This window comes from Dreissena polymorpha, chromosome 12, assembly GCF_020536995.1.
Source record: "Dreissena polymorpha isolate Duluth1 chromosome 12, UMN_Dpol_1.0, whole genome shotgun sequence".
NCBI lineage: Eukaryota > Metazoa > Mollusca > Bivalvia > Myida > Dreissenidae > Dreissena > Dreissena polymorpha.
The window spans coordinates 54,467,100-54,479,787 of NC_068366.1; the positions used below are offsets into that span (position 1 = coordinate 54,467,100).

The 12,688-nt window shown below is 32.0% G+C and overlaps 1 protein-coding gene across 1 annotated transcript in view; it reads left to right on the top strand.

Moving 5' to 3' along the window:
- Positions 1–10,971, top strand: part of LOC127852784 (receptor-type tyrosine-protein phosphatase beta-like) — a 109,588-nt gene extending 98,617 nt beyond the window's left edge. The window contains exon 27 of the mRNA XM_052386751.1: positions 4,539–10,971. Within this exon, the coding sequence (XP_052242711.1) occupies positions 4,539–4,651 (113 nt within the window). The 3' untranslated portion in view covers positions 4,652–10,971. The remainder of the gene's footprint in view (positions 1–4,538) is intronic.
- The last annotated feature ends 1,717 nt before the right edge of the window (positions 10,972–12,688 follow it).

Consider the following 12,688-nt stretch of genomic DNA (forward strand, 5'->3'; position numbering starts at 1 on the left):
GACATATTGTTTTGCCCTGTCTGTTGGTTTGTTTGTGTTTTTGTTTGTTTACGCCAACTTTAACATTTGCAATTACTTTTACAATATTGAAGATAGCAACTTGATATATGGCATGCATGTGTATCTCATGGAGCTGCACATTTTGAGTGGTGAAAGGTCAAGGTCATCCTTCAAGGTCAAAGGCCAGATATATAGCTTCAAAGCGGCGCAAAAGGGGACATAGTGTTTCTGACAAACACATTTCTTGTTTTTCTATTGTAGTTAAAACTTTATTTGTCTATGTTCAGCTTGTACTGAGAGCTTTTTTCATTGTTTTGTAAGTAGTTAAACAGTTATAACAGCTTTGTCTAATGACAAACTTGCCATTGTCATGTTAGAATACTGTCTGAAACACAGTATACTGCTGTTTCCTATAAGTTTATTTATGATGCCTATATGTTTTCTCACAATGCATAGAATTTAAGTAAAAATGACTAGAATCTCACTCACAATGCATAGAACGTAGCTAAAAATGACTAGCAATCAACTCAGAATTCCTAGAAGTTAACTGACAATGGCTAGAAATAAACTCACACTGACTGAAAGTTAACTCACAATTTCTACATATTGACTCATGATGTCTAGAAGTTTTTTCCCATCGCTTAGAAATGTATTGTAAATGACTAGAAATTTACTCAAAATGCCTAGAAGTTTACTTAAATGCCAAGAAAACTTTCATATGATTTTTTTGGCAAGTTAAATAATTATGAAAGAATTTTATTTATTTTATTGGTTAAAAACAAAGAGCAAGTATATGATAAAATGAAATAGTAATACATTCACAGGCGATGGTTTATCTATTGATTTGCACCTTTTTTGGTAATGATTACCCAATGTTTCCCTTAATCACTGCTTTTTCTTTGTTTTTATATTGTGTTATCAAATTCCCCATGTTTCATTACAGGCGAACAAGTCACAGGCACGTTGGCATCCAATTTTTGTTTATTATGAAAAAAACAACTTCATGTATTCTTTTTTCATAAATGTTCTCTCTTCACTTGTTACTTTTTCTTGCTTGTTAAAGAAATCTGTTTCTTTTACCCCTTAAGGCAGTAAATCAGAGATATTACTGAGTATATGAATCTTTTGCCACAACAACCTGGTGTAAGATAATTGCCCAAACCATATAATAAAATGCTTTAGAACATGTAAATAATTTTTTTTAAATATATTAGTTCATAAGAATATTTTTATATGGTTTATAAAAGCAGACAATTCATAATCATTAAAACACTTAAAAATAACATGAAAACTGTTTCCTGACATATTTTTTTCATGACTTACATCCATATGCATAAACATATTTTTATTGTCTTAATATAAATAAGCATGATTTTTTTTTTTAATTACACAAATTATTCAGTCAAACTTTTTAAAATTAATAATGCCGTTTGAAATGCATGAATAATACCCCAAAAATATATTTCTTAATATCCAAACAAAGCATTTGAATGGACTGTGACAGGTGAAAGAAATATGGTTTTATTTTATTTCAATTTGATCATAGGCCTCAGTCTGTACCTCCATACCATCTTATTTTAAGAGTTAAGCATATTGGCAATTATGATATGTATATTTTAACAAGATGAGCTTCATTTTGCTGTACTTTTGGGTCAATAACTTTACTTTTAGGTTGTGAAATGGTTTATCTTGGCAAAAGACATACAAATAATAATACAGACTCTTGCATTTATCCAAGTTATTTTATTATTTGGCTTAATAAAGCTTTATAAATAATATAATCTTAACAAAAAGTTTATAGTATTCATACAGAAGCTCTTTCAAATATTGAATGTGCTCTTGCTGTTTATTCATTCTCATGTTTTCATCAACATTTCGTACTTTTATACTCAAATACAAATGCTGAATGTTTTTGGCATGCATAAGCTTGCTTGCCTGTTGTCCTTGATGGAAATGGTGTTCTCTTAAAAGTTTTGTGCCTCTTAAAAACTTTATATAAAGGGTCTTGTTTTATGTTATATAATTTTTATGTATCGCACATGCTTAAAGAAATTTGCCAGCTATTGCTCTTACTGACACATTTTGAAAAAAAACAATACACTATAGAATTCTAGCCATGAATGCTTAAAATACCCATCTTTTGGGAAAATGGGGCTTAATGCATGTGCATAAAGTGTCCACCAACATAAGCCTGTGTAGCCCATACAGGCTAATCAGGGACAACACTTTCCGCCTAAACTGGATTTTTGCTAAGAACAGGTTTCCTTTCTAAAGAAAAATAAAATATAATGGGGAAAGTATCTTTCATAATTAGCCTGTGCTCACTGCACAGGGTATTCAAGGACTTCACTTAGCACACATGCATAAACCCCTGTTTCAGTAGAATTAGGCTCATATTTTTCTTATTTCAAATTCAGAATTGTTTATAATTTGTTCTGTGTTTCTTTTTACGCTCATCCAATTGATTGCTTGTAAATGTAAGGCGAAGTGGGTAGCTGGGAGATATATATGAGTTGTGTTTTGTGGAAAAGGGGTTTAATGCATGTGCGTAAAATGTTGTCCAGTCAGGTCGACACTTTCCACTTTTATTATATTTTTCGTTTAAAGAAAGTTTCTTCTTAACAAAAATCAAGTTTAAGCGGAAAGTGACTTCAGACTGCACAGGCTAATATGGTACGACACATTATGCAAATGCATTAAAACCCCTTTTCACAAAGCGTGGCTCATATGTTATTTTCTGCTGAGCGTTTTTTGTTCTTTTGCAAAGATTCATAGGAATGCACTCTTATAGAATACACATGTATTTTACCAAATTTAGCATAGCAGGGTTGCTATAAACATTTTAATATAACAATCAACATGCATATCAACCCATGCAAAATGTTAAGCATACATATTTGATTACAATAGACACACAATTTTATAAGTTGTATCATTTAATTTGCCCAAATAACTTGATGGATCCAAAAATGAACTTAACTGGCTGTCAAAAGTTTAGAGCAACTCAATCAGTCACATACAAAAAGTCAGCATGCCTGATTTATTTAGTAATTTATGCCCCCGTCACAGATTGCGGACAATACTGGTTTATCTTTATAAGTTATGTGGGTGTGTAGATCACTGTCTTTCCAACAATTTTCATTTGATCGTTATCAATTTACCTTCAATGCAATGTTTTTGGCCATAATATTTGTATCAAGTTTTGTCATCAGCAGGATTATTGGGTAGAATTATGGAGTTATGGCCCTTGGATTGCCTAAAATTGGCCTTGTCTGTTTCTGGTATTTAGAGTCACAATTTTCATCAAATGTAATGAGAACGTTTGTAATTATATTTTCTTGTCAAGTTACCAGTAAGTAAATGATTAAATCCTTATTGAAACTGTTTGTAATTATATTTTCTCAGCAATTTATTAGATAATAACTGTTTTTATCATGATTTTGATGGATTTTAAAATATCTTGGCACAAATGTAAAACATCATGAGAAGCCATGTCTTGTCTAACATCCATATCTCTACCGCCAAGGTCAATCGACAGATTTAGAGGTTAAATTATGCCTTAAAACTACTTGAACATTACTGTCTCAGCCATAACTTTGCTATGTATTGATGGATTTGAAACAAAATTGCAAACATGTGAAGCATATTAAAAAGACATGTTGCCTGTTATGCCCCTGCCTCAATGGTCAATGTCACACTTTAAATAGGGGTCAAAGGTCAAATATGGTCATAAATCAGCTTGTCAGGACTGTATTTTTGTCATTCATCCTGCAATTTCAGAATAACTTACCAAATATGACCAAAGTCAGCAGACAGCATGTTGGGTGCATCACCGGTATTTATATTCCACAGGTCAGGGGACTGTTTCAACAAACATCATAGTACACATTTATGATACGAAATATTTTTCGAAGATACATAATTGCTAAAGTCCATATCATATAATTATACATTTTCAGTACTTAATTAATTACATTGGCATCTCAAGCGCCGTATATATTTGACGAGCATGGCGAGCTAGTTCGTCTACTTATTAAGATTACAAAATTCTCTCATAAGTTAAAATTGTTGTACGATGGTTTATGAAATGGCCCCCAGGGTCACATCTGAGATCAGTAGTCATATATGGCCATAAAACAGTGTGTTTGTGACATAAGTGGCATTTCGAGACTAAGTGGAATGTAGGGCATATTTGCCCTATGGACACATGTCTTGTTGATCAGAGTTATTTTTTTTTAAAGATTTAAATGCAATTGCGTAAAGTGTCTTCCCAGATTAGCCTGTGCATTGCACACAGGCTTATCAGGGGTGACACTGTTGACCTAAACATGATTTTTGCTCAGAAGGGACTTCTTTTAAACAAAAATCCAGTGTAGAAGGAAAGTGTCATCTCTGATAAGCCAGTGTAGAAGGAAAGTGTCATCTCTGATAAGCCAGTGAGTTTTACACAGGCTAATCTTGGACTACACTTTTTGCACAAACATCAAACGCCATTTTTCCCAGACGAAAGTTTAAGTTTTATATAACAAATTTTTTAGAGCCTGACGACCATCAGTATGAAAACGTTAACATGGAGAAGAAAGAAGATGTCTATGCAAACGTTGCAGATAGCAACGGCCAAACCAATAGTGAGGAGAACACTGAACTTTGAAAATGGGCCAGCACATATCCAGCTGTTGATTGATGTGTTTGAAATCTGAGGAGTTGCATGTAAGCCTCCTTCTGATAAAAACTGGTCTCTAAGCATGTGTGTAAAATATCCCAGATTAGCCTGTGTAGTCTGCACAGGCTAATCAGGGAGACCACTTTCAGCTTTCATGGAATTGTTTGTTTAAAGATAATATCTTCTAAATGAATATCCAGTTTAGGTGGATATTGTCGTCCCTGATAAGACTATGCAGACAGCACAGGCTTATATTGGACAACACTATGCTCATGCATTAAGTCCCAGTTTTCCCAGAACGAGGCTAATATTATGTCTAATACGTAGTATTTTATGTGTAAGTCATTTCGATGTCATGTTAGAGTTTTGCATTTTTCTTGTGACATATCCGTTTAAGGTATATAACTTATCAATGCGCATTACTTTGATGAAACGCATTTGACCTCGGACATTTTACTTATGACATTTTGATTAAGTATTCTACGACTTACATTATACTTATGTCATTTAGATCAAACATTATATATCTTATATTATACTTATGTCATTTGGATTAAGCATTATATATTTTATATTAAACTTATGTCATTTGGATCAAGCATACTTTAAATAACTTACCGGTATGTCATTTTGATTTATTATAAATCAGTTTGCTATTTCATCATGTTTTAAATTTTTTTTTGTATGTGTTCTTGCATTCCACCAGAATGTTGACATTTTACTTATCTTATTCAGTTTTGATCACCCAACTTGAGCTGTTTACTTTGCAGCAAATTATTAGTATTTGTTCTCGAATTGAATTGTTACCAAAATGATGATGTTGTTAAATACTAAAATGATAATGTTGTTTAATACCAAATGATAATGTTGTTTAATACCAAAATGATAATGTTGTTTGATACCAAAATGGTAATGTTGTTTAATACCAACATGCTAATGTTGTTTAATACCAAAATGCTAATGTTGTTTAATACCAAAATGATAATGTTGTTTAATACCAAAATGATAATGTTGTTTAATACCAAAATGATAATGTTGTTTAATACCAAAATGGTAATGTGGTGTAATACCAAAATGGTAATGTTGTTTAATACCAAAATGATAATGTTGTTTAATACCAAAAATGATAATGTTGTTTAATACCAAAATTATAATGTTGTTTAATACCAACATGGTTATGTTGTTAAATACCAAAATGATAATGTTGTTTAATACCAAAGTGATAAAGTTGTTTAATACCAAAATGAAAATTTGTTTAATACTGAAATGATAATGTTGTTTAAAAACAAAATGGTAATGTTGTTTAATACCAAAATGATAATGTTGTTTAATACCAAAATGGTAATGTTGTTTAATACCAAAATGATAAAGTTGTTTAATACCAAAATGATAATGTTGTTTAATACCAAAATGATAATGTTGTTTAATACCAAAATGATAATGTTTTTAATACCAAAATGATAATGTTGTTTAATACCAAAATGGTAATGTTGTTTAATACCAAAATGGAAATGTTGTTTAATACCAAAATGATAATGTTGTTTAATACCAAAATGATAATGTTGTTTAATACCAAAATGATAATATTGACTGTTGTTTATCAGTCAGTAAACAACAGTTTTGAATTTGGAAGCCCAGGAATTAAGCAATGAAGGCATTAGCCCCAATTTATAAATAGCGGCACATAAGAAACTCAAGAAATAGCTATTGAATGATTTATAAGATTATCATTTGAACAGTATGTTGATTCTTACATGATTTTGTACACGTTGATGCAAATTAAATAATAAAGACATTTTTTATGCTGTTTTCAGGTTATGGGAATTCTTTTGATGTTGTTATGATTTTACTATAGCAATTTTGTCGTTTTTAAATGATTTTATAACCGTAACTTCATGTGTTGTAAATGATTTATAGTGATAACTTTGCGTAGTGTAAATAATTGTACAAAATTAATTGTATATAATATAAATCAGTTTACAATGGCAACTTTGTTATTTGTCTAATGCAAGATTGGTGATAACTATGTGAGAACAATGATCTGTTTTTATATGAGTCAGCTTTCTGAGAAAACTGGGCATAATGCATGTGCGTAAAGTGTTGTCCCAGATTAGCCTATACAGTCCGCACAGGCTAATCAGGCTCGACACTTTTATGACTTTTTTTGTCCTATTTAACGGCACCTTCAAAGGTTCAGCTGATGTGAATATGGGATGCGTTAAAAGCAGTCGTATAGTAAACATATGTGTCTTGCTGTGTACAAATTGGGCAAAATGCATGTGCGTAAAGTGTCGTCCCAGATTAGCCTGTGCAGTCGGCATAGGCCTATCTGGGATGACACTTTCCGCTTTTATGGTATTTTTCATTTAAAGGAAGTCCTTTCTTACCGAAAATCTTGTTAAGGCGGAAAGTGTCATCCCTGATTAGTCTGTGCGGATTGCACAGGCTAATCTGGGACGACACTTAACGCACATGCATTATGCCCAGTTTTCTCAGAACAAGGCTCATACAATGTATCGCATATTGGACAGCATTTTAAGTTAGCTTAGTTATTATCTTAAATTGAATATTGACATAATTTTTTCATAGATACTTGTGTAGTATTCCTGTATTTCTGTAAGACACAATATTTGTGCATGCATTATGTTGATTGTTAGAGCATTTTTTATTGGTGTTAATTTGTTGATAGTATTTTGTTGAATATTTATAAGAAGTCATACATTGTTAAATGAAAGCGGATATCATACATATACTGGGTTATGTTGATATAATAATAATATTCTTGTATTGACATTAACATTTGTTGTTAAACAAGTTTGCTAATTTCAGAAGTGGAATGATCTATTTAAGACCTGTCATGCTTGACAAAAATTTGATGAATATACATGTACACTGACTTGAAATAAATGTGGAGTCTTCAAACTTTAAGATAATTAAAATATAATTACATATATAATGATTTTTGTTTCACCATTACATATGGATGGTTTTCAACACTGATCACTCTAAGACATTGTGTTATGCAATTTCGTCTGTATTAATATCAAATATTGTTCAGAATAATAAAGACCAGTAAGCAACTGTATGTAAACTTAAATAATATTCCTGTTTATTTCCAAAAATGTTTAATAAACAGTTTTTCATGAATATTATAAGTTTTTGATGTTTTGAAATGGCCTGATTTTATATATCAACTTACCGGTATGTAAAATATAGTTTGTACACATAAATTGTCTCCTTTGCAACATGTTGTCAAACTTTGTACCTAGGTACTTGTGCATGTTAATTTATATATATATATATGCAAGCATCTGTTTAATGGCTAAAACAGCTCATGTTCTTGTAATTTGTATATACATGTACACATTATATATATTTTTTGTATTAGTGTTCTGAATTATCCTTTAGACAATAACAAATATACAACTGTTACAAGGCATTAAGAAAGAAAAAAACATATACAGATTCAAAGCATGTCCATTTTATTCTGTATTTTCTAAAATATTTTATTGACATCATTTTCTAGAGTGAAAATTCTTGTTACCATCCTCTAGCTTTTATTTACTGCAAGGGACCAATTGCCTATATATTAAAGTACAGAATTAAATAATAATTAAATTACACAGAGTAAAATAAGCATAAACCTGATAGCATTGCCAATTTGATAACCTAAAAATGGGACATATTTAAATTTACTAGTCATTAATTATTGAGAACTAGTTTACCTCCTAATCACATTTTTAGTGCATAATTTTACTTTATTTGAGACTTAGATGTTTTATATTCTTATTGTTATCTTGATTATTTAATTGTACATTTTTGTGTATTATTTCATTTTGTATATTTTTTGTATATACATATTGTTACAAAAAAATCAAAAATTTCTTAAATACATATGTCATTTGGAAAAACACACACATCAGATAGTGAATACACACATGTATTAATACATCTGCTCCAACTTCATCACTGTTATGTGCCTTGTTTATATTGGGAACTAAGTCAACAACAACATACACTGGAACAATAAATGTATACATAAACTAAAAGAGTAATACATTGTTGTTTAAATGAAAAAAAAGTATAACATGTTAAACATGTTTTCTTGGTTATACATAGTCTTCCATAATCTTATTTTTTATTTATGCATATTTTGCGTGAAATACTATTTAGATGAATGCAATACAATATTTAAAGGTTTTGAATACAAACCATGGCTAGATCTTAAAACTATTGGCTGAATATTATAACTGAATGACAAAAACAAAGGTTATATGCCAGAATGCACATGATGCTATGTTCTTGTTTCAAATAAATATTTACTTGTTGCATTTTCAAATAAATATTTACTTGTTGCATTTTCAAATAAATATTTACTTGTTGCATTTTCAAATAAATATTTACTTGTTGCATTTTCAAATAAATATTTACTTGTTGCATTTTCAAATAAATATTTACTTGTTGCATTTTCATCAGAACTCACAGTTGGTCTTTATTAAACTGTATTAGTTTATTTACTACAGATTAAACAAATTGGCATAAAATGGACTTCTAACATATTTATGACAATGCAGACTACCTATCACACTGTTACAGAATAACTTTTATTTAGGTAGTATTTTAGTTTTAAAGGAAAATAATTGTGTTCGAATGATTTTATTAATTCAGACAAATCTAAGAAACAAAACTTTGTAATTATGTTTTACGAATGTATCTTTACAGTGTTTAGGCACATCAGGGTATTATCTTCTTTAATAAAAATTCATGGCATTGACTTTTATTAAATTAGTTGAATTGTATTTACAATTAATGTAAAGTCTCAATATATATCTGTATAATCATATATAATATGTATTAAGTTTGAAACCTATGATCCATCCATAATATTTTATCTCAAAGACTTTGTATTAAAATTGATTTGAATGCCCCCGGTAGGGTGGCATATAGCATTTGAACTGTCTGTTAGTCCGTCTGAAAACTTTAACATTGGCCATAACTTTTGCAATATTGAAGATAGCAACTTGATATTTGGCATGCATGTGTATCTCATAGAGCTGCACATTTTGAGAGGTGAAAGGTCAAGGTCATCCTTCAAGGTCAAAGGTAAAAAAAAACGAATCCAAGGGAAGAAACAAGCTTTATAGGGAGATAATTTCTATTTATCAATTTGCAGGTACAGATCATTTTTACAAGGGAAGTAATATTTTGTAAACGGATATAATAAATAAATAAATCAAAGCCGCGCAGTAGGGGGCATTGTGTTTCTGACAAACACATCTCTTGTTTTAACATGATTTTGTATGCTTATTTTAACATGATTTTGTATGTTTATTTTTTAAGATTCTTAAAACATAAATTTTTTAACACATTTTTAGTGTAAACAGATAAGAGGGGAAAAAAGGAATACTATTTCTTTATTGATTGTTACAATGTATAACACAATTTGTTTAATTATAATTATCTCATACTAACTGTGGCTTTAAGGTACATAGTATGGAAAATTTGTGTTTGTCATAAAAACAGCCTCATGTCTTCTTTTATGTTCGATTGATTTTATTGTTGATTATGAAATAGATTACTTAGTAATTGAAGTTTCAAAAGAGTTCACCAATAAATTTGAGCTGGGGCATAGTCATACTATGCTATGTTAATCTTCAAACCCCAGTCCGACATATTTTCCAAAAATAAAACCTGACAGGAAACATTTTTAATGGGCATCTTAACCAAATGTACCAAATAAAATACACACAAACTAAAATCATTAAAATATTTGTTTTTATAAATAATGATTGTATGTTTTTTAATACCTAGGGTTGAAATCTGGTGATGCCACTAAGTAAAATGACATGTCTGGTAAAAATAAAATAGTTATCTATGAATAAATATTCTTTTCTTTTACAAGAACTGATGGCCCTTGAAAAATGCATAATGGTCGGGCTGGTGCTTTAAATACAACGAAATGAGCACTTGATAAAATTACTTATGTGAATTTTTGCAGTTCATTTATTCTAATTATTTCTTTTAATGGAGAAACAATCAGAAATACTGAACTGCAGAAATTCATATTCTTGTTGAAAATGATTATTTTAAGAAATAATTTGGCTGAAATGTTTCTGAAACTTGGCTACAGCATTAATCCAATTGAATACATTCCCGTCTCAGAGCGTTATCTCTACAAGCATTTGTTTCGCGTGCAAGTGTGATTCATTTATAGATCTATCTACAGCTGTTATGTTTTTATACATCTAAAGTTTATGCGTGCCATGTTTTGTATATACTTTTTGTAACAAATAAAACTATTTTATTTATTTACATTTGTTATGTTTGTTCTTAAAACACATTTAAAACAGCACAATTTGCAGCAAAATCTTGTCCAAATCGGTGTCCAATTTTCAATTTAGAATTTTATGACATGATTATTACAACTTGCTATAATGTCATCAGTGTCATTCAAAAATGGGTCTCATGCCACACGAGGCCATCGCAGCTCTAGACCAGCCTGTGCATTTTCAGTCTGGTCAGGAGCTACACTTTCCCCTGTAAAGTTACACTATTTTGTGGTCTCATTAGCGGTCCGGAGCTACACTTTCCCCTGGTCCGGAGCTACACTTTCCCCTGTAAAGTTACACTGTTTTGTGGTCTCATTAGCAGTCAGGAGCTACACTTTCCCCTGGTCCGGAGCTACACTTTCCCCTGTAAAGTTACACTGTTTTGTGGTCTCATTAGCAGTCAGGAGCTACACTTTCCCCTGGTCCGGAGCTACACTTTACCCTGTAAAGTTACACTGTTTTGTGGTCTCATTAGAAGTCAGCAGCTACACTTTCCCCTGGTCTGGAGCTACACTTTCCCCTGTAAAGTTACACTGTTTTGTGGTCTCATTAGCAGTCAGAAGCTACACTTTCCCCTGGTCCGGAGCTACACTTTCCCCTGTAAAGTTACACTGTTTTGTGGTCTCATTAGCAGTCAGGAGCTACACTTTCCCCTGGTCCGGAGCTACACTTTCCCCTGTAAAGTTACACTGTTTTGTGGTCTCATTGGCAGTCAGGAGCTACACTTTCCCCTGTAAAGTTACACTTTTCTGTGGTCTCATTAGCGGTCCGGAGCTACACTTTCCCCTGTAAAGTTACACTGTTTTGTGGTCTCATTAGCAGTCCGGAGCTACACTTTCCCCTGTAAAGTTACACTGTTGTGGTCTCATTAGCAGTCCGAAGCTACACTTTCCCCTGTAAAGTTACACTGTTCTGTGGTCTCATTAGCAGTCTGGAGCTACACTTTCCCCTGTAAAGTTACACTGTTCTGTGGTCTCATTAGCAGTCCGGAGCTACACTTTCCCCTGTAAAGTTACACTGTTTTGTGGTCTCATTAGCAGTCAGGAGCTACACTTTCCCCTGTAAAGTTACACTGTTTTGTGGTCTCATTAGCAGTCCGGAGCTACACTTTCCCCTGTAAAGTTACACTGTTTTGTGGTCTCATTAGAAGTCAGGAGCTACACTTTCCCCTGTAAAGTTACACTGTTTTGTGGTCTCATTAGCAGTCAGGAGCTACACTTTCCCCTGTAAAGTTACACTGTTTTGTGGTCTCATTAGAAGTCAGGAGCTACACTTTCCCCTGTAAAGTTACACTGTTTTGTGGTCTCATTAGCAGTCAGGAGCTACACTTTCCCCTGTAAAGTAACACTGTTTTGTGGTCTCATTAGCAGTCCGGAGCTACACTTTCCCCTGTAAAGTTACACTGTTTTGTGGTCTCATTAGCAGTCAGGAGCTACACTTTCCCCTGTAAAGTTACACTGTTTTGTGGTCTCATTAGCAGTCCGGAGCTACACTTTCCCCTGTAAAGTTACACTGTTTTGTGGTCTCATTAGAAGTCAGGAGCTACACTTATCCCTGTAAAGTTACACTGTTTTGTGGTCTCATTAGCAGTCCGGAGCTACACTTTCCCCTGTAAAGTTACACTGTTTTGTGGTCTCATTAGCAGTCAGGAGCTACACTTTCCCCTGTAAAGTTACACTGTTCTGTGGTCTCATTA